Source organism: Leucoraja erinacea, chromosome 16 (genome assembly GCF_028641065.1).
Source record: "Leucoraja erinacea ecotype New England chromosome 16, Leri_hhj_1, whole genome shotgun sequence".
Classification (NCBI taxonomy): domain Eukaryota; kingdom Metazoa; phylum Chordata; class Chondrichthyes; order Rajiformes; family Rajidae; genus Leucoraja; species Leucoraja erinaceus.
Window position 1 is genome coordinate 33,690,086 of NC_073392.1, and position 23,783 is coordinate 33,713,868.

Here is a 23,783-nt window from a genome sequence, read left to right on the forward strand (position 1 = left end):
CTCGAGCCATTCAATATGATCATGACTGATCATCCAGAATCAGTACCCCGTTCCTGCTTTCTCCCCATATCCCTTGATTCCGTTAACCCTAAGAGTCAATTCAAACTCTCACTTGAATACATCAAGAGAGAGTGTTTTATGTATAAATGTTTGGTTGTGGTTTGTTGGTGATTCCAGTTAGATACATATCTATAGTACAAGCACCAGTTATAATAAAGGCTCCTAATAAATTTTGGCATGTTACACCGTAAGACAATCTAGATATTCCACTTGGGATTGTATTACTGTATTCTCATCCTTTGACGCCCTTATCCTCATCCTTGGTTTATAAAAAAAATTGTTGTATGCAGGTCCAAACTGTAATACCTAGCAATGTTACAAAATTTTGAGATTTTAAAAATCAAGTCTGCAATTTATCCCATCAGATAAAGCATAAAAAGAAGTTTAATTTGACACCTAATTCACTTTCATATCTCAAGTATTTAAAGAGTTATGGCCATTTTCATACTCGGAAATTAGCATCTTGTTTGATTTTCTATGGACATGACAAAAAAAGCTGTGATCATGGACAGTCAAAAGCCCATAACTTTCTTAAAAATTAAGAGAACTGAATGAAATTTTCAGTTATCATAGATTGAAGCATTCTGAAACAAATATAAATCAATCTTACTTGGATGACCTGAAATTAAAGCATATAATTAGTTAGTTACCCAATTGGAGCTAATTTCAAACTTCAATTACTGGATCTAAACATCTATCTATTTCTTAATAAATGATTAACATTTTTAAATAGCCTAAGTGTCCAAATAATATTCACAAATAATTCACAATAAAACATGATTTTTAAATCTCATTTACATTAATTTATAGGCCAAATGGAAGGAATTTAGTGTTCAATTGCTGTAAATTAAAGTCCATTTAAATCAGCTTTCTAGTGGGATCCTGTGAACGCGCTGGTTTAGAACGTTCACATTGCGGTAGATTTGTGCCCTCAAATGCCCAGAAAAATACTGCGGGATATAATGGGGCCAAAATGAGCTACTCGCAACATTAAACTTTGTATAAAGGGATCTTAAGAAGCCCTTTTTAATGTAAAAATAAACAGCCTACCTTCTGTTGTCTGCTGTATGAGACCCTGCCGGTTGCTGGTGGTCGCGGGTTTAGAGGTTAATTTTTAAACTACTACAACAATTATATAAAGCCTTTAAAACTAATAATAGCTAAAGCGACGTAATATTCAAGCGATTTTCCGTAAATAATTAACTAGGCTGAACATCCTCGATTGGAACAGCCTAGGGGAAATCGCGTTTTAAACCCGCCCCCTCTAAACGGCGCCAAAATCGCGCACACCCGCAGCGACAGATTTTCAGCGACGCTTCAGGTAGGCTTTGCAACATACCTATAATACCTCCGCATTTCTGGAAGCACTGGCTTACTACTCACCCTCCATTACCAGGGGGAAGTGGATAAGTTTTTACCATCTTCAGATCAGATACTTAATTTTTTCTCCTAATTTGTTTAATTAACGGAATAGTAAAATCAGAACTGCCAAGGTAGAAGCTGATCTTGTCTCTGGAAAATCAGTCTAAACCTCTCATAATATAGCCAATTGCTGCAGCTAAACAGAAAGTGCTGGAGTAACTCAGTGGTTCAGGCAGCATCTCTGGAGAAAATGGGCAGGCGATGTTTCAAGTCAGGAACCTTCTTCAGACCTTCTTCAGACTCTTACTGGCAGCTAAAGTAGAAAATATGACATCCCTCTCCACTTTGGCCAATATGTTGGTTCATATCCATGGAAATATTAGAGAATGAAAGGCACAAAACGCTGGAGTAACTCAGTTGGTCTGGCACCATCCCTGGAGGACATGGATATGTGACATTTCAGTTTGAAGAAGGGTCCCGGTCTGAAACATCATCAATCCATGTTCTCCAGAGATGCTGCCTGACCTGCTAAGCTACTCCAGCATTTTTTGACTTTCCTTGGTAAACCAGCATCTGCAGTACCTTGTTGCTACCCGTGGAGATATTGTTGGCACCAAAATGATCTGTCAAGCCACTCGGTTCAGTGGCAGTCAGAGATGGGCAACAAATGCCCACCTTTGGCAATGTCTGCATCCTGTGAAAGAATAAAAAAACTTTGCAGACTTCCGTCATCTAATTTCTGGCAAAGGGACACAACAAGTAAGACCTTAGGCTTTTTCAGTCCCCCACTGCCGAATCTGCTGTTTGTGTTGGCATTTTCTTTCTGTGTAATAGAGCGACCTTTGCACCTCTCATTTACTCAGCTGCCACCAATTGTCCAACAACTTTGAATGGGCCAACACTGTCGAGCTGAGAACATGCCAAAGGGGTGATCAAACCAAGATCAAACCATTGCCAATGGTTATATTTTTTTTAACAGACAAATTAATCACGCAGATGGCAAATCCAATGGAGTGAATGGAGCTTTGTCTATTACAGTGAGGGAAAACGCATCAGTGTGAATGAAGCTGTTTTTGTAATTCCAGTGAAAATAATAAACCTGTGTTTAAGCGAGTGCGTACAATCCCAGTGAGCTGAGTGAAGCTGTGTCTATTGAACTCGGAGTTGCAATTGCATAGAGATAAATAGAGCTGCTTTTCATAGCACATGTCAAAGAAGAAGGTACATTTAGAGGGAAGTACTTGTATTGCAAGAAATTCCTCTCATGGGGTGTTTTTGAATTACCAACCATTTGGATGAGATTTTGATGTTGTCTTATCTTGCACGATGTTCACACATTCTGCGAGCATTATTCTGGGTCAAAAACTCACAAGGAGAATGTTGAGCAGAAAATAGCTATACACTATGCTGGTCCTGGATGGAAGTATGACAATAGTTCTTGTACCCTGCTATCGCTTTATTGCCCCACACGTCACTATTGGATGACAATTCAAATACAAAAGTAGCAATCTCTGTCATTTTATCAGCAGAATCTTCACCATCTTCATTTTTTTTCTTCCAAAATAATGTAATTTGTAATACAGGTCCACCACCGATTTTCTGATGGTCCAGCACCTTTTTTAACCTGGATTAAAATTACAAGAGCGCACTTCAAATTGCCCCCGGAAGTCCCCACAAAAATGCCGGGGAGACATTCAATCTTGACCTCATCAGGACTTCCATGGATGATGGGCAGATTGAATTTGTCTCCTTTGGCCGGGGCTCTGGAACACCGGCCCGGCCGCAGCCAGTAGATCCGTTCCCATAGCTAACTTCCGAGGCCAACTTTGTGAGCTGGTATTTCGATCCCTCGGGGGCTTGAATGGACCGTTCACAATGCCATTTGACAACTCTCGGCAAACCATGACCGTTGCTCCAGCAAAACGGATAATCCAGAAAGGCTCTGGAACCAAGGGTGACGGAACATCGGTGGTGGGCCTGTACTGGATGCTACATCACGACATTGGATACCTCTCGTGCTAATTAATACTGGCAAAGGTCCTCTGGATAATTTAAGGTGTTGCCAAGGCACACATGATCCTTCCTGTTCTACTTGCCACTAACACTATCCAATAAAGATTTCATGTCCTTGACAAGCAGATTGCTAATTTATTCTGTCATGCCAACTATTTATCCCAGGTTTCTTCGTACTTGCACAGTTCTGGTCATTATCTTCACAGGGGAAGCTATACATCGTTTTCTCATCCTCCTGATCTGGAAAGGCATAGAACATATAGTAAATTGAAGATAGACACAAAATACTGGAGTAACTTAGCGGGACAGGCAGCATCTCTGGAGAGAAGGAAGTCTGAAGAAGGGTCTCGATCTGTAACGTCACCCATTCCTTCTCTCCAGAGATGCTGACTGTCCCACTGAGTTACTCCAGCATTTTGTGTCTATCTTCAATTTAAACAAGCATCTGCAGTTCTTTCCTACATATATTAAATTGAGATGATCCTGGTTTCTTCAACACTACAAAGGCATATTGGTGGATAGGTTAAGTGGCCATTGTAAATTGCCCCAGCAGGTGGTTGACAGGAGAATCAGGAAATGTTATTGGGTACAAGGGAGAGAATAGAATACAGGGAAGTAAATGGGGGAATGGGATTTAGTTTAGTTTAGATTAGATTTAGTTTATCCAGATGATAATCAACCCTTGACTTTCCCAGCCCAAGAGGGTTCACCTGCTGAATTGCTGAGTACGTTCAAGATATAAGTTGATCGATTTTTGGATTTCAAGGGAATCACTTGAAGTGCAGGAAAGTGGCATAAGTGAGATAAAAGATAGCCATGATCTTATAAAATGGTGGAGCAGGTGTAAGGAATGAAAGTTGTACTCCTGCTCAAGGGGAACAGTTTGAGCTACAATCCAATTATTCCACAGCATGATCACATTTGCCTTGTATATCTTTTGCAAAAATTTCACATGTATATTTGATTTTGATTTTGCATTTCTCGTATTTGATTTTATTTCATTGCCTTAAATATTTCGGAACAGAACACATCAAGCCAAATTCCGGGACTCTTGCAATCACCATTATCCACTACCATGTATTGTAATGGATAATAGAAATCTAACTGAAGCAGTCGTTGTAGATCTCATTGTTCAGCCAAGGGTGTTGGAGACACTGTTCGGCAGTTGCTCGTTTCTCTGGCGCAAAGCTAAGCATTTGTTGAAGGAAGTCTGAAAAAATAGCTGCTTCATTCAACGGGAAGTCATATTTCTCAATGAGAACATCATAAAGACCCCAAGGTCGTAGTGTCTTGATGTGACGTAGTTCACCTGAAGGTAGAGACAGAAACAAATTCAATGAAGGAACACTGAACTGGTTTACAAAATAAAAAGACACAATGCTGGAGTAACAGCGGGTCAGGCTGCATCTCTGGAGAACATGGGTAGATGATGCTTTGGCTCAGTCCCCTCTTTCAGGCTGATTGTGGGGGAGGGGAACGAAAAGTTGGACGTAAGTGCCGGAGTAACTCAGGAGATTGGCAGCATCGCAGAGATCAGCAGCATCTCTGGAGAAAAGGAATTGGAGATGTTTCGGGTCAGAACAGTCTGAAGAAGGGTTCTGACCCAAAATGTCACATATTCCTTTTCTCAAGAGATGCTGCCTGCTGACCTGCTGAGTTACTCCAGCATTTTGTGTCTGTGTCTGGTTTTAACCAGCATCTGCAGTTCTTTTCTACACAGAAAGAAAAGATGTTCTGGTTGAAGAGTTGCAGCTCCCTCTGAAAACCATTGTGTCCGAATTGCATTCCCTCCATGATCTGCCAACTCTTCAAGTGTCTCTGAAAACCGGGTTGCCTGGGTTTCAATCAACAAATTCAATTAATTTTGCACAGTTGTCCCCAGCATGCATTGCTCGTGTAAATGAACCCTTCAGTCGCTACATCTCCTTCCCAAATAAAAATGAACTCGATAGAAACACACATGCAGCCTCTGTGGAAAGAGAAATACAGATTTAACTAGACTAAGTGGGACCCGTTGGGTCCCAGCATCACACGGGACGGCTGGTCACCCAGTGCAATATTCCACCTCTCCACCAATTCCAATATTGCTCGCCAATGGGGGGGGGGGGGGGGGGGGGGGGGGGGGCTTTCTGTTGCGCTAGTGTGGGCCAAAGGTACTGGTTTCCAGAGGGCTAGTATAGACATTGTGGGCCGAATGGATTCTTGGGCTGGCAGCTCAGTCACTGAGGCCTGGCAGTACAGTCACTCGGACCTGGCAGGCTGGCAGCTGAGAAACTGCCAGAAACTCTGCCCAAAACAGGTGGCAGACTGTCAGAGAGAAGGGGGAGAGGGTGGACTGAATGGATTATTGGGCAGGCAGTTCAGTCACTTACGGCTCGTGGGCTGGCAGGCTGGCAGTCACTCACCTGGTACGCTGGCATGCACTGGTACACTGACAATTCTCCTTGTCATTCACACACACACACACACACATTCACACACACACACACACACACACACACACACACACACACTCATACACACACACACACACACACACACACACACACACACACACACACAGACTCATTCACACACACACACACACACACACACACACACACACACACACACACTCATTCACACACACACACACAGACTCATTCACACACACACACACACACACACACACACACACACAGACTCACTCACACACACACACACACACACACACACACTCACACACACACACACACACACACACACACACACACACACACACACACAGACACATTCACACACACACTCATTCACACACACACACACACACACACACACACACACACACACACACACACACACACACACACACACACACACACACAGACTCATTCACACACACACACAGACTCATTCACACACACACACACACTCATTCACTCACCCAATGCTAAAATGCCAAGTAACTTCAGAACGTGTTGAATATACAGTGTGTAAAACAAATGTTTAAAGCCTCCTGTTAAGGCTGCTGGTGCTGAAGCAAAAACATGTTTTAAATAACATCCAACAAACACACTCACCATAGACAGAGCAGCCCTCCTGAATTATTCAACGGCGCCATCTTGACGTCACCCTCTGAGTGAGCCACTACACTTCCGGGTTTTATAGTCCCTCCCCCCTGCCGCCAGCGGGGGGAGCAGAGAGAATGGCAACATTTTTTAAAACATTAATATCTCTCTGATTTTTCATTGATGGGAAAAATCCTCCGGTCCAGTCCGGCGGAGGGGGGCTCTGAGCAAGGTGGCCAAAAATGATGGCGTTCTCTCGGAAACCACATCGCAGTGAATCAAAAGCAGTCAGGATCTTACTTTTAGTAATATATAGATGTTTGAGGATTACAGCTTAAATAACCTTTGTTAGATTGGGAAGAAAGAAAATGAGTACAGGTCCACCACGATTTTCCAGCAACTGGTGGTCCGGCTCCCCCTTTATTCCGGACATAATCCAATCCCCCAGAAAATGTGGCACCCAGGCCGGGTGAGGCGACCGATCTCTACCTCATCGGGACTTCCACGGCCGATCGCCAGGTCGAATTTGCCACCTGCGGCCGGGGCTCTGGAACTCCAGCACAGCCGGAGCCGTTAGATCCATTCCCATAGCAGACATCTGAGGCTGACTTTGCGGGCCAGTATCTCGGCCCCCCCAAGGCCGTGACCTCTGTTGGTCCAGCAAAACAGATAATCCAGAAAGGCTCTGGAACCAAGGATGCCAGTAAATCGGTGGTGGGCCTGTATTTTTTAAGGAAGGGTGGGAAGGGATGAATTAGACAAAGGAATTATCTCTGACAGGGTGTGCCCACACCTGGATGATGGGTTAATGGGGATTGTAAGGAAAGGAGATCATAGTCTGCTTATTAAAGCTTTTTCATGAGGTCAAATAGAGAGTATTAGGAAAGGAATGTAAATGTTGCAAAATGCAGTCTGTGGGACAGGACCATCAGGTCAGGCAGTGCAATAGAGAGAAAAATAACCAAGCCGCCATCACAGATGATTGAGAGAGCAGTCCTGTTACAGACTGAGAAAGTAAGTTAATCTGATACTGTAGAATTCAATATAGAATTCAATCTCAGAGAAAAAACATGCAGTCACAGGGAGAATGTACAAACTCCGAATAGACAGCACCCTTGGTCGGGATTGAACGCGGGTCTCTGGCACTGCAAGAGCTGTGCGCCACAGTGCTGCCCTTATCTATTAAGCTTTAACTGAAGACAACTTTGAAGGCTTGCGGTGCAGGCTCTGCTGAGAACAATTCACAATTGATATAGTGTAGGATTTATATCCATTTTTAACCCTACCTTGTGGGTTGAAGAAATCTTTGGAATTCTTTCCAGATAGTGCACACTTCAAAGGGATTCTCCCGAGCAGTTCAATAATATGTGCAATGTGGTCTGTTATGGAGAAGAGCAGGAGGAAGGATAAGTAAAGAATGATAAGACATCTTGTTTTGCCATCACTGCAAATCTGAAACCAATGATAACTTCTCTATATAAGTCCAACACAACTAGATCCCCTGGAGCGACACAATGTAATAAAATCCAGTCCATGTTGCCAGAGTTACTTTGACTCATATCATGGTACTGGGCCTTGACCCTGAACGCAAGCAGAAAATAGAGTGTGAATGTCAAAGAGTGTCCATGTGTGTTAGGGATACATACTGTGCCCTCCATAATGTTTGGGACAAAGACCCTTCATCTATTTATTTATTTGCCTCTGTGCTCCACAATTTGAGATTTGTAATAGAAAAAAAATCACATGTAGTTAAAGTGCACATTGTCAGATTTTAATAAAGGCCAATTTACACATTTTGGTTTCACCATGTTGAAATTACAGCAGTGTTGAAACGTCATGTAAATGAAAGTAGTCATGTTTAGTATTTTGTTGCATATACTTTGCATGCAATGACTGTTTGAAGTCTGCGATTCATGGACATCACCAGTTGCTGAGTGACTTCTCAGGTGCTGCTCTGCCAGGCCTGTATTGCAGCCATCTTTAGCATATGCATGTTTTGGGGGCTAGTCCCCTTCAGTTTGCTCTTCACCATATAAAATGCATGCTCAATTGGGTTCAGATTGGTTGATTGACTTGGCCACTCAAGAATTTACCTTTTTTTAGCTTTGAAAAATTCCTTTGTTGCTTCAGCAGTATGTTTGGGATCATTGTTTTGCTGTAGAATGAACCGCCGGCCAATGAGTTTTGTGGCATTTGTTTGAACTTGAGCAGGGAGGATGTGTCTATACACTTCAGAATTCATTATGCTACTACCATCAGCAGTTGTATCATCAATGAAGATAAGTGAGCCAGTACCTTCAGCCGCCATACATGCCCAGGCCATAACACCCCCACCACCGTGTTTCACAGATGAGGTGGTAAGCTTTGGATCTTGGGCAGTTACTTCTCTCCTCCATACTTTGCTCTTGCCATCACTCTGATAAAAGTTAATCTTCGTCTCATCTGTCCACAAGAACTTTTTCTAGAAGCGTGGTTGCTCTTTTCAGTACTTCTTGGCAAACTGTAACCTGGCTATCCTATTTTTGCGGCTAACCTGTGGTTTGCATCTTGCAGTGTAGCCTCTGTATTTCTGTTCATGAAGTCTTCTGCAGACAGTGGTCATTGACTAGTCCACACCTGACTCCCGAAGAGTGTTTCTGATCTGTCAGACAGATGTTTGGTTATTTTTGTTTATTATAGAGAGAATTCTTCTGTCATCAGCTGTGGAGGTCTTCCTTGGCCTGCCAGACCCTTTGCGATTAGTAAGCTCACCAGTGCTCTCTTTCTTCTTAATGATGTTCCAAACAGTTGATTTCGGTTAGCCTAGGGATTGGCTGATGTCTCTAACAGTTTTATTCGTATTTCTCAGCCTCATAATGGCTTCCTTGACTTTCATTGGCACAACTTTGGTCTTCCTGTTGATAATGTTCATGGTGGCCGACTAGGAAAAGGGGAGATGCAGCGAGACCTGGGTGTCATGGTACACCAGTCATTGAAAGTAGGCATGCAGGTGCAGCAGGCAGTGAAGAAAGCGAATGGTATGTTAGCTTTCATAGCAAAAGGATTTGAGTATAGGAGCAGGGAGGTTCTACTGCAGTTGTACAGGGTCTTGGTGAGACCACACCTGGAGTATTGCGTACAGTTTTGGTCTCCAAATCTGAGGAAGGAGATTATTGCCATAGAGGGAGTGCAGAGAAGGTTCACCAGACTGATTCCTGGGATGTCAGGACTGTCTTATGAAGAAAGACTGGATAGACTTGGTTTATACTCTCTAGAATTTAGGAGATTGAGAGGGGATCTTATAGAAACTTACAAAATTCTTAAGGGGTTGGACAGGCTAGATGCAGGAAGATTGCTCCCGATGTTGGGGAAGTCCAGGACAAGGGGTCACAGCTTAAGGATAAGGGGGAAATCCTTTAAAACCGAGATGAGAAGAACTTTTTTCACACAGAGAGTGGTGAATCTCTGGAACTCTCTGCCGCAGAGGGTAGTTGAGGCCAGTTCATTGGCTATATTTAAGAGGGTGTTAGATGTGGCCCTTGTGGCTAAGGGGATCAGGGGGTATGGAGAGAAGGCAGGTACGGGATACTGAGTTGGATGATCAGCCATGATCATATTGAATAGCGGCGCAGGCTCGAAGGGCCGAATGGCCTACTCCTGCACCTAATTTCTATGTTTCTATGTTTCTATGTCTATAAACAGCAATAAAAGTTTCCAAAGGTGATGGAAAGACTGGAGGAAAGACTAGGTGCTGAGAGCTCTCTTATACCTGCATTAAGGAGGCAATTAAACACACCTGAGAAAATACAAACGCCTGTGAAGCCATGTGTCCCAAACATTATGGTGGGGGGGAGGGACTGAAATGGGGGGACTATGTATAAACACGGCTGTAATTTCTACATGGTGAAACCAAAATGTATAAAAACATCCTTTAATAAAATCTGACAACGTGCACTTTAACCACATGTGATTTTTTTCAATTACAAATCTCAATTTGCAGAGTTCAAAGGCAAATAAATAAATGATGGGTCGTTGTCCCAAACATTATGGAGGGCACTTTGACGTGTGAAGGAGCATCAAACTATCGACAGGCAGAGACTAGGGCTTAATATTTCTGCTTAGTTCATGTCAATCTGGAATGAACTGGAAATTTAGTTTAGTTTAGATATACAGCGTTGAAACAGGCCCTTCGGCCCACCGAGTCTGTGCCGACCAGTGATCCCCGGCACACTAAAACAATCGTACACACACCAAAGACAATTTACAATGTGTAGGAAGGAACTGCAGATGCTGGTTTAAACTAAAGATAGACACAAAAAGCTGGAGTAACTCAGCTGGACAGGCGGCATCTCTGGAGAAAAGGAATAAGTGATGTTTTGGGTCCGGATCCTTCTTCAGACTGAGAGTCAGGGGAAAGGGAAATGAGAGATACAGACAGTACATGGAACAAATGAATGAAAGATATGCAAAAAGCAACGATAATCAAGGAAAGGTGGAGCCCACAATGGTCCGTTGTTGGCTGTGGGGTAGGTAATAATGAGTTATACAGGTGAGTTATATGTCCCTTAAGAGAAGGTAGGACAAGGGGTTGAGAGGGAAAGGTCCATGATTGATGGTGGAGCAGACTCAATGGGCCGAATGGCCTAATTTTGCTCCTCTGACTAATGAATGTGTGAAGCTGACAGAACCTACCCCGAGAGTTGCTTTGGGAAAGTGTTTAAAGATGTGCAGTGCAAGTTGTTTTTTAACAAAGAGGGTAGTAGGTACCTGGAACACACTTCCAGGGGTGGTAGAGCAGGCAGACATGATAGTGGCATTTAAGATGTTTTTAGATAAGCTATGAATGGAGCAGTATGGATCACATGTCGGCAGGTGAGCTTAATTATCTTGGTATTATGTCCAGCATAAACAATGTAGGCTGAAGGCCTGTTACAATGCTACACTTATCTACTTTCTCTGTTAAACAGCTAAGCCCCATCCTGCTGTCAAAAAATATAGAAATTCTGTGCGTACTTTTGACATTGACCAAAATTTGAAAAGAAAGAAATAATTTAAAATACCATAAAAAAATTATACCAATTCTGAACAATTTAAAATATATTCAAGAAAAAAACACTTTGAAACAATTAAATCCACATATAATCCATTAAAATCAACTCAATTAAAGAAAAAAGGGGCAAATTAAAAAAACCCAGCTTCTACGGCTCATTTTCTAGCTAATTTTTCTGTTGAAGTCAATGACTATATTTGGTGTAGTTTTTGCAGGGAGATCTCCAAAACTAAATGCTGGGATATCTGGGTCAAACGCAAGTGAATTCCACTTATCCTTCCCCTGCCCTAGGTGTACACTGATGGAAGCGTGCAGTTGCGTCAAGGTTGATCAAATGTGCGCAGTTCCAGACTCTTAACTTCACTCAGGTATCCTGAACCTATACCATCACCTGGGAAAAATCTGGCAGTTGTGAGTAGCTGGTTCCAGTGAAGAGCGGTAGGCCAGTTTTTTTCACTGTACCCCTGTACATGTGACAATAAACCAAACTAAACTAAAATAATATGCAGGCAATGGATGGATTGGTTATGGCATCATGTTCGGCACAGACACGTGGGCTGAACGGCCTGTTCCTGTGCTGTACTGTTCTATACAGAGAGCCTGATCCCCCCCAGATGGAGAGACTGGAAACGGACGGGTGGGGCACAGTCCGGGGAAAAGGGGTCAGCATTGAGAACTGGGATGAGAAGGACGTTCCATACCTATGGAATTACAAATCTTTTGAATTCTATATCCCAGTAGGGTCATGGATTCTTAAACACTAATCACGTTAGAGGCCTAGTCTGAAACACCATGGAATCAGAGGATATAGGGTTTGGACAGGGAATGATGAAACGGGCTGGAAGCAACAATGCTGTTCCTTATTGCTCCGTGTCTACTGATATTCTTTTGTCCTTATGATTGGATAAACATTTGCCGATTGACCTAGCGGAAGGGAATATATTAGAGAATATACTTAACTGGGTCAATGTTCCCATCTAATCTTGATTAAAAGATGCTCCCTTACCCTCATCTTGGGAGAAGGTCTTTCCGGGTCGAGGGTCAAACAGGTATTCACCTGTCGCCAACTCAAGTGCCTGTGTATGGAAAGAGAGGCAGGCACCTTGTGAAGTACAGAACATGAAATGCACACGAAACAATCACATTCTGTGAAACTTTGAAGGTAATTAAAGTCTGCAGTATCTAGCACAGCACACAAATATCAACAGCATAATGCTGGCAGGATCAAAGTCAGTGAATCTCTCATCTTTCATGAATTTTGGAGGATTCTACTTCAGAGACTTATTGATCGTGGAGTGATTCTCGCTGCATGGTTCTGTACTCATTGGGCATGGGCTTGTTCAGAAGACTGCAAAGAGAGGAGATAACCGTGGGGAACTGTGGCTCCCCTTTACATTTTCTTGTTTTCACCTGCAATTGAGACGGACAGTGCATTGCAAAGTTAAGGAATGGCCTTGGTTTGAGAGGGGTCCATTTATCACTAATGCATAGCTTGTAATCATGCATAGTCTTTCCGCTGACTGGATAGCACGCGACAAAAACAGGTTTTCACTCTATCTCAGTACTGGTGTTCATAAATGAATCTAAACTAAACTAAACTTAGCTAAATATTCGTTCACGGAATCTGGATGTTGCAGATAAGGGTAGCACTTGCCTCTCATCTTTAATTGTCCCTGATGTTTATGAATTGACTTTAGATAGTTAAATATCAACCACGTTTCAGTAGCAATGGAATAATTTAAAGGACAAGAGGAGACAGCAGTTGTGCTGGTGCCTCATAGCTTCTGCGATATCTGGTCTTGTCCATGATGGAGGTAGCAGCTTCTCCCTGTCACGGTCTAAAAATTGTTTGGTAAATTGGACACTGTAAATTGCCCTCAGGGTGTTGATGAATGGTAAACTTTGGAGAAGTTGGCAAAATAGAATGAATGAAGGTAGGATTGGGGTTAAATTGAGTGCTTGATGGTATGTGTGGAGTTGGTGGGCTTAATAGCTGGGCAGATGGGGCTCATCAGCCTGGGCAGGCAGTCATAGAAACATAGAAAATAGGTGCAGGTGTAGGCCTTTCAGCCCTTCCAGCCTGCACCGCCATTCAATATCATCATGGCTGATCATCCAACTCAGTATCCTGTACCTCTGCCTATCCTTAGCCCCACGTGCCGTCCCTTTTCGTCTGTGCATTAATTGCCTCATACTGTGTTTTGTATTGAATTCTGTATTTACTTTTGTGTACTAGTCATGTCTCTACTATTTATTTAATTCCCCTTACATATTTTTCCTCTACCTGCTAAATTTTTGTAAGGTGTCCTTGAGACTCTTGAAAGGCGCCCAAAAATAAAATGTATTATTATTATTATTATTATTATTATTACCTGCCTTCTCTCCATACCCCCTGATCCCTTTAGCCACAAGGGCCACATCTAACTCCCTCTTAAATATAGCCAATGAACTGGCCTCAACTACCTTCTGTGGCAGAGAATTCCACAGATTCACCACTCTCTGTGTAAAAAAATATTTTCTCATCTCGGTCATAAAAGACTTCCCTCTTATCCTTAAACTGTGACCCCTTGTTCTGGACTTCCCCAACATCGGGAATAATCTTCCTGCATCTAGCCTGTCCAACCCCTTAAGAATTTTGTAAGTTTCTATAAGATCGCCCCTCAATATTCTAAATTCTAGCGTGTACAAACCGAGTCTATCCAGTCTTTCTTCATATGAAAGTTTTGCATTCCCAGGAATCAGTCTGGTGAACCTTCTCTGTACTCCCTCTAAGGCAAGAATGTCCTTCCTCAGATTAGGAGATTAAAACTGTACGTAATACTGCAGGTGTGGTCTCACCAAGACCCTGTACAACAGCAGTAGAACCTCCCTGCTCTTATACTCAAATCCATCTAGGAGAGGGGAAACTCTGATTTAAAACCTCCACTGCCTTGTGGCCATATCCAGTCATGGAAAAGGCTCCAGGAGTAAACCTCAAGAAAATCCAGAGTCGGAGCCCCTAAGGCAGTTCGTCGTTGTCTAGAACCTCGCTCTGGCAGCTCCTGCGACGGCGCTGGTGCCAAACTGTAACTGCCCTGCTGTTCCTTTGGATCGATCAGTGACGTGGAGAGGGGGGACGTGCTACATGGGCAACAGCCTGTCCCCCATATGACATCGCCCAGGCTTGCATCCGACCAGGATGCATCACCCATGGTCAGTCATGACCGAGAGGGGCCACCTACTCGTAGCCAGAATCTCACTATGAATCACTATGACATGGTTGCCAGGACATATTTTTTCCCCTAAAAGATGTAAGTGAATCAAATTCCAGTTTAAAATCCTGTTGTTTTATGGTGAGATTTATTTAATCTCTCAGCTGCTACAATGAGATTTAACCTCACATCTCTAGATCAATAGCCTCGACCTCTGGATACCAATCGCGTGCTTTCCATGGCATTGTGTGGCATTCGGCCCACTATTACATTGCAGGTTGTAGAAACATGATGAATTGAATAAAGTTATCGCCAAATATTACACATGCAAACTAAGTGTAAACATTCCAATATTTTTCAGTGTTATTTCCCTTTGCCTAACGTTCTTCATTAATTCTCCCTTCACTTTAAATCTTAGCACTGATTACGTCCCTTTCCACCCCAAGGCACGAAGAGAAACCTCCTCTCACTAATCTCATGATAAGACACTGAAATCATCGTGATGCTTTTGGTGAAAGCAATCAGCGTGACTTGACCTGCACCCTAGACGTTACTCCAAAGGGCCCTGTGGGAAACTGCTTTGCCACCGTTCAGTGGCTCTCTTTCAGTCCACATCCGAATGCGAGGACATTACATCCTTGCATTGATGTGGCACCTCACAGTGCACATTCCAAATGGGATATTGCATTTCGCAAACCAGTTGCTGTCGGGAGCATCCCGACTTAAATAAACAATGAGGCTTTAATGAGCATTGCACACATTCTCTGCACAGGCTGTCGCGCTGCTCAAGGCTGACCTGCTGCTCCGTGGGTTCATTGAACACATCAGCGCAGAGAAGAATCTCAGGCAACATTAGATCGCCAATCCATATGATTCATACTGCAATAATCTAATTTAAATTGCAAAGTAATTTAGTTTAGTTTAGAGATATAGCGTGGAAATGGCCCTTCAGCCACCAAGTCCGCGCCGACCAGCGATCACCCGTACGCACTAGCTCTATCCCACACACGAGGGAAAATTTACAGAAGCCAATTAACCTACAAGCCTGCACATGTTTGGAATGTGGGACGAAACCAAAACACCCGGAGAAAACCCACGTGGTCACAGGGAGAACATACAAACTGTGCCCGGACAGCACCCGTAGTCAGGATGGAACAAGGGTCTCTGGCGCTGTAAGGCTGCGCCACCTTGCCACATCAGATAAACAATGGGGAAATGTACAATCCGTAGCTTTCCTATATCTGTTACCATACAGGCTGTGCTCCATATGTCCGCCGGAGGCCCATAACCAGCTCCAAGGATGGTCTCCAGTGCTCGGTATGGTCTCGTCTGGATCTCTTCAGTGACGTGCTTGAACTGGAGCCAAGGGCAGAGAGGAAGGGTGTATAAGCAGAGAGACAAGTTCTAAACAAAGTTTTCAGTGAAGTGCTAAATCATTGCGAAGATTCATCGCAGAATGATGAATGCCATGATTTGCAGCTTAACACATATCTGACTACGATTATGCTTCATCATACATGTGTAGGTCAAATGGAAAGACATCGCATGGACACTTAATATGAAGCCACAAGATAACTTCCCCCAAACTCACTTTGACCCCAGTAATGTTCAAGAAGGAACTGCAGATGCTGGAAGATCGAAGGTACACAAAATTGCTGGAGAAACTCAGCGGGTGCAGCAGCATCTACGGAGCGAAGGAAATAGGCGTTGCCTATTTCCTTCGCTCCATAGATGCTGCTGAACCCGCTGAGTTTCTCCAGCAATTTTGTGTACCTTTGACCCCAGTAATGTCTTTTTTTTTAAATAATCCAAAATGCTTCTATTCAATTATACACAAATGCAGAGTAGTAACAAAATCAAGACTGCCATTGGCAGTTTACAATTAAACAGTTATCAGATTAAAATAGTTAACTTTATCTACAATACACTCGACCCACCCCCCGCGGCAACCAGCGTTCACGGAAAGCCTCCAGAGTCCCCGTGGACACCGCGTGCTCCCTCTCCAGGGACACACGGGCACGGACGCAGGCCTGGAAGAGGGGCAGGCGGTCGACTCAGGCAGAAACCTCGACTGCCCGCTGCCTGGACCCGCGAATAGTCATCTCGCAGTAATGTCATTTGGGACGCACTAAATTACTGAATGGTTTTCAGCCACTTTGTAATGGGATGTACAGATCGCTCCATCAGCGATGGAGGAGAGAAACATTACTTATTGTAGGAATAAGGGGATGAACCTCCAGGGAGCTGGATGTGAGGGGGAGAATGTGATTTTAGACAACAGATGGAGAGGAATTTATTTGCTGAGACTTGTACCCATTCAATTACAAAACCCATTATTCTAGGGATCCTCGTGAAAAGCATCTCAGCCATCCTTCCATGACTCAATGGCACTCACCGTCCAGCAGCCACTTCCTAGGTCTGCGATCTTTACGCTTATTTCTTCAGCATATTTAGGATCCAAAGGGTTCGGGAGTGATTGTTCAGTGTTCATTTCCCCTGCGAATAATAACAAAAATCAGCTCAAAGGAGATAAGGAAAAGAAAATCTCTGCTCACGCTCAGCACATTTCTTACCAGTATTGTGATGATGCCCTTGGGCTCCGGGAAGAATTAGGAATAAGAGTTTTGAGAATGGTGAGATCGGGGAGTTGGGATTTTGGCCAATGAGCCAGTATTGAGAAAAATAAACAATTGTAGGGAAAAAAAGCTGTAAATTCTTTATTTGAGGAACGCCAGAGGTCAAAGGAAGGATGGAGGGGGGGGGAGGGGGGGGGGGGGGGGGGGAGGGGAAAGAAGACTAATTTGTGCCCCCTTGAATGGCACTAGGACATCCAAAACACTTTACAACCACAAACATACACTGAAGTGTTCTTTCCCCTCCCGAGGTACTTTCCACTATGACCGCAGGAGAAGTGACACCAGCCCCGACTCCCCCTCCCCAATCCTCATGCAGGGACCCCAGACAGGGGTTCACATACACCATTTCAAGCCTTGTCTGCTGCAAGGGGTGCTCCCAATAAGGCCGTCTTTACATCGGCGAGATGAACTGTAGACTCGGCAACTGTTCCACTGAACACCTGCGCTCGGTCCAGCTGGGCCTGCTGGATCTCGCAGTTGCTGACCATTTTAACTCCCCTTCACATGCTCATGCCAACCTTTCTATCCTAGACCTCATCTATTGCCAGAGTGAAGCCACGTGCAAACTGGAGGATCGGCTCCTCCTTGAACATTAAATTGACAAATTTAAGTTACACCCCCTTCCTGCTCTCTTTCCTGTGCCCCCCCCCCCCCCCCCCCCCCCCCCCCCCCCCCCCCCGACCCCCGATGTGCACAAATTTCTCCAACTATCCTGTCGCTCTTCTCATCCTGTCTTCCTGCACCTACATCCCTCTCTCTGGCTTTAAATTTCACTCCTCTTCCCATTTGACTGACACTCTTGTGTCCTTTCAATCTCTAGCCTCTCTTATGTACTCCACCCATCTGCCAGTCAAGTCCTCCCTCACCTGTATCCACCCATCACTTGCGAGGCCTTGTCCCGCACCCACCTTTCTTCCAGCCTTTCCCCCCACTACAGATGTTACCGGTTGTGTTTTATTGATGTGTACTGTCTGCTTTAATGAAGGGAAGAATGATAGGGAGAAACAAGGATGCTGATTTAGATTCATAGCCATACAGCATGCAGACGGGCCCTTCTGCCCAACTTGCCCAAACCAACCAACATGCCCCATCTACACCAGTCCCACCAGCCTGCTTTTGGCCTATATTTCTCTAAATCTATTCTATGCATGTACCTGTCTAAATGTTTCCTAAACGCTGCGATAGTACCTGCCTCAACTAGCTCCTCCGGCAGCTCATTCCATAACCCACCACTCTTTGTGTAATAAAAGTTGCTCCTCAGGTTCCTATTAACTCTTCTCCCCCCCCCCCCCCAACCTCCCTTCACCTTAAACTTATGTCCTCTGATTCTCGAGGTTTATAAAAAAAAGACACGTGTTTCCACTGGTGGGAGAGTCCAGCACCAGAGGCCATAGCCTCAGAATAAAAGGATGTATCTTTAGAAAGGAGATGGGGAGGAATTTATTTTGTCAGAGGGCGGCGAATCTGTAGAATTAATTGGCAGAGATGGCTGTGGAGGCCAAGTCAATGGATATTCTTTTTAAGGTGGAGATTGACAGATTCTTGATTAGTACGGGTGTCAGGGGTTATGGGGAGAAGGCAAGAGAATGGGGTTGAGTGGGAAGTATAGATCAGCCATGATTGAATGGCGGAGTAGACTTGATGGGCTGAATGGCCTAATTCTGCTCCTATTACTTACGAACACAAAGTGCTGGAGTAGCTCAGCAGGTCAACCAGCATCTCTGAAGAACATGGATAGGCGATGTTTCAGGTCATGACCCTTCTTCAGGCTGACAGGGAATTGCATGCAGTAAGCACCTACAACAGCAATGTGATAGTGACCAACCTGTAGGTCATCTTAGTCAAGGGAAGGATAACTACAAGTCTCTCTGTGAAGGATATTGAGGAAGCATTTTGTGGTCTAATGCCTGAAGATTGCCTCCAGAATATTTTAATATTGTAATGTTCTGCCATGCCTTTCACTACCTGTTGGACTTGGTGTTCCATCTCCTGGTCCCTGCTGCATGGAAACAGCTAATCGATTGAGATATTGCTGGTTGACACATAGTAGAATGTTATCTGGCTTGATATCCATGTGCAGAATCTTGCACTTTGTATGCAGATAGTTCAGCCCTTGGAGAACCTGTTACATGAGGACAGAAAGCAGCTGATCAGACAGGATACTTACACCAATCCAAAAATTAGAACACGTTGGTCAGCCAAACAAATTATGACCAGATGTGAGGCACTTGGTTTTAGTTTATTTTAATTTAAAGATAGTGTGTGGAAACAAGCCCTATGGCCCACCGAGTCCATGTTGACCATCCCTACACTAGTTCTGTCCTACACTCCAGGGACAATTCATCTCCAAAACTGCGCGTTTTTGGAATGTGGGAGAAAACCGGAGCACCTGGAGAAAACCCACTCGGTCACTGAGAGAACAGACAAATTCCATACAGACAGCGCCCATCATCAGAATCTAACCGGGGTCTCTGGCGCTGTAAGGCAGCAATTCTACCGCTGTGCCACCGTGCCACCCGATCCGTCTTTCCAAAGATTACAGTCATCAAATTTAACAACACCGTTGTTAGATTCTTCATCTTTGGATTTCCTCTGTCAGATACAACTGTCTTATGGTAAAACTGGGGAGGACTGATCTCCAGCAGTTGGAGTTTAGAAGAAATAGATGTAGTTCACTGAATCATGCAAAGGATTGTTTAAGGAGAGGCTGGTCTCAAAGTAAAAGGTCAGGCATTTGGAGTGTTGCGTGCAGTATTTGGAATGTTGCGTGCTGTATTTGGAGTGTTGCATGCAGTATTTGGAGTGTTGCATGCAGTATTTGGAGTGTTGCATGCAGTATTTGGAGTGTTGCGTGCGGTATTTGGAGTGTTGCGTGCGGTATTTGGAGTGTTGCGTGCGGTATTTGGAGTGTTGCGTGCGGTATTTGGAGTGTTGCGTGCGGTATTTGGAGTGTTGCGTGCAGTGTTTGGAGTGTTGCGTGCAGTGTTTGGAGTGTTGCGTGCGGTATTTGGACCGTGTGCCTTTTGCGTGTAGTATTTGGTCAGATACAACTGTTTTATGACTGCTGTGCAGTGTTTGGAGATGTAGTTTGCGTGCAGTGTTTGGAGTGTTGCGTGCGTGCAGTGTTTGGAGTGTTGCGTGCGTGCGGTATTTGGAGTTTGCAGTGTTGCGTGCGGTAGTTTTGGCGTGCAGTAGTGTTGCGTGCAGTATTTGGAGTGTTGCATGCAGTATTTGGAGTGTTGCGTGCAGTATTTGGAGTGTTGCGTGCGGTGCAGTGTTTGGAGTGTTGCGTGCAGTGTTTGGAGTGTTGCGTGCAGTGTTTGGAGTGTTGCGTGTTTGGAGTGTTGCGTGCAGTGTTTGGAGTGTTGCGTGCGTGCAGCATTTGGAGTATTGTGCGCAGTTCTGGTCGCCCCAGTACAGGATGGATGTGGAGGCTTTGGGAAAAGATACACAGGAGAATTAGCACGGTGATGCCTGGACTAGGGGGGGTATTTACAGCAAGGTCTTGGACGGTCAGACCTTGATGTTGGACGGTTTTGGATTGTTTTCTCTACAATGCCAGAGGTTGAGGGGAGACCTGTCAGAACATTTTCACAGGATTTAAATATCAAATACTAGAGGAATAGCTTTAAGATGAGAGAGACAAAGTTTAAAGGAGATGTGTAGGACAAGTTTTTTTTACACAGAGGGTGGTGAGTCCCTGGAACGCACTACCGGCTGTAGTAGCGGAGGCAGATACAATAGTGGCATTTGGAAACTTTTGGATAGGCACATCGATATGCCAGGAATAGACAGATATGGATCACATGCAGGAAGATAAGAGTTGGTCTTGGCATCAGGCTCAGAACAAATATTGTGGGCTGAAGGACCTGTTTATGTGCTGTACTGTTCTATGTTCTATTTAGCACTGAGTAGAGTATTGTTTCCATTCAGAATCGCAACCCTTTGTAATTCTTTACCTTGGAGAGCTGCTGATGGTTAGCTATTGTTTTTTGGACATTGAAGGATTCAAGGGCAAATGGAAATCAAGTCAAGTTGAGTTTATTGTCATCTGCACAAGTACTGTGCAGTAAAGGTAGAATGGTAAATCTTACTTGCAGCAACGTCACAGGCACATGGACTCAGACAACACACAAAAACATATTGTACATAAATGACACATAACATTTCTAAAAGGAAGAAGAGTATTCAAAACAAAAGGACATTAGTGCAAAGACACGATTAAAAAAAAATCGAGTGCATGATAGTAGGTGCAAGAGATGGACTGTAGTGTTCTGTTGTTGAGGTAGGATCAAGGCTGTGCAGGTTGGTTCAGGAACCTGGTCATTGTAGGAATGTAGCTATTCCTGAACCTGCATGCTTCTGTGCCTCCTGCCCAATGGTAGCAGTGAGAAGAGGGCATGGGTGGATGGTGGGGATCCTTGATGATGGATGCCTCCTTCTTCAGGCAGTGCCTCACGTCGATGCTATCGATGGATTAGCGGGCTGTGCCTGCGATGTACCGGGCTGAGTCCACCACACCCTGCAGCCCCTTGGACCAGGCCATGATGCAAGCAGTCCTGGTACTTTCAGACAGGGTAGTGGTTCTGTGAAACTGTGATAACCATGATACTCCTGAATGGTGGAGCAATCTTGAGGGCCGGACTTCTGTTCCTTGTACTGTGGCTAAGAGAAGGAGGCAGCAAATATAGACACAACTCTGTTAAAGAAGAGGAAGCATCTGCTTCCCAAATCATCAGATTGTCCCAAAACTCCCCACATCCAAGGAATAACTTTTGAAGTGTAGTCTCTGTTGTTTTAAAGGGAAACACGGCAGAATATACGCTCCCTACAAGGTCTGCATTGGGGGAAGAACCTTGTCACAATACCGGGGAAAATGCTTTTGTTTGCTTCCGCTGAATGTGAAGCAGTACTATTAGATGGTGGCTAGATAGCACTGGACTGGCAAATAAAATTCAAGAGATTCACTCCAGCCATGATAGGTGACACTGAATTCAATATATCTATGCCACAATGGCGCAGCGGTAGAATTGCTGCCGTACAGCGACAGAGACCCGGGTTCGATCCTGACTACGGCTGCTGTGTGTATGGAGTATTTACATTCTCCACATGACCGCGTGGGTTTTCTCTGGGTGCTTCAGTCTCCTCCCACACTCCAAAGACGTACAAGTTTGGCCCTGGTGTGTAGGATGGTGCATGGAGATCGCTGGTCGGCATGGACTCGGTGGGCCGAAGGGCCTGTTTTTGTGCTGTATCCGTAAACTAAACCTGATAATGTACGGCACCAGATGAAAGTTCACTCCGGATTTTGTGCCATGATGCCAGGAAAACGGTAGTTTTGAGAAAAGGATTTATTATTGGCCAGGCTCCAGCTTAGATTGAGATCTGACACTGGACTTCAAGGAGTTCATATGGTGGAAGGAATTTGGGCTTAATAGCTTGCCCTTATGTTATCTAAGAGTTCAACGCCAGGTCTGAGGAGGTGTGAAGGATATCTTTGCACGACTTGAATGGCAGATAACAGCTCTGAGAGCCTCTGGCAAGACTGTAAATTTAAATGGACTTTCGGAGAGGTAACTAAATCTATTCAAGGACCTTCTAAGAAATGATTCACTTACTTGTTAATTTAAATGTTTTGAATGTTTAGGTTTGTTTTCAAAAAATTTCAATGTCCAAAGGTTTGTAAGAACCTTGAAAAGACTTTTGGAGCTTTGTAAGTTTAAAAAAAATTTGTTTGTATAGCTGAGGAATATTTCTAAAAGATTTGATAGCTCAGACTAAGTCAGGAGTTTGATGCAGCTGATAATTTGTTTCCTCTTCTGTCACGGAAGACCCTTTGAACAGACTGAACCTCAGAATCACAACGTTGATTCTTCCTCCGTGTGTGGCCAAGAAATCTTTACAAACTGTCACCAGGGAGTGTCGGCAGGGATTGAGTCACCATCCCGGTCAATGGTGCCTCATAAGTTGTTTAAAGAGAATTATGGACGCAGCCCAGACCATCATGCAAACCAACCTCCCTTCTACTGACTCCATATAGTCAAGGATGAGCCTCACCCCAAGTCACTTCCCCTTCTCTCCTCTCCCATCAGCACGAGGTACAGAAGTGTGAAAACGCACACACCTCCAGATTCAAGGACAGTTTCTTTCCAGTTGTTATCAGGCAACCAACCCATCCTATCACCAACTAGAGAGCAGTCCTGACCTGTCATCTACATAATTAGAGACCCTTGAACTATCGTTAAATGGACTTTGCTCAAATGTTATTTCTTCTATCCTATCTGTACACTATGTACAGCTTGATTGTAATCACTTATAGTCTTTCCGCTAACTGGATAGCGCACAATAAAAAAAGCTTTTCGCTGTACATCGGTACATGTGACCATAATAAACTAAACTAAAGATAAGCAGAACAAAACTAAAAAAATAATGAGTTGGTGCAGGT

At 44.1% G+C, this 23,783-nt stretch overlaps 1 protein-coding gene across 3 annotated transcripts in view; it reads right to left on the bottom strand.

The window, feature by feature from the left end:
* Positions 1-3,912: 3,912 nt before the first annotated feature.
* The window catches only part of LOC129704774 (SRSF protein kinase 3-like), a 39,493-nt gene continuing 19,622 nt past the window's right edge, over positions 3,913-23,783 (bottom strand). For all 3 annotated transcript variants that reach the window (XM_055648116.1, XM_055648114.1, XM_055648115.1), the window contains 6 exons: positions 19,304-19,460; positions 17,098-17,198; positions 15,951-16,058; positions 12,518-12,587; positions 7,769-7,861; positions 3,913-4,744 (listed from right to left, as the gene is read on the bottom strand). In XM_055648116.1, coding sequence (XP_055504091.1) covers positions 4,536-4,744; positions 7,769-7,861; positions 12,518-12,587; positions 15,951-16,058; positions 17,098-17,198; positions 19,304-19,460 — 738 coding nt within the window. In that variant the 3' untranslated portion in view covers positions 3,913-4,535. The remainder of the gene's footprint in view (positions 4,745-7,768; positions 7,862-12,517; positions 12,588-15,950; positions 16,059-17,097; positions 17,199-19,303; positions 19,461-23,783) is intronic.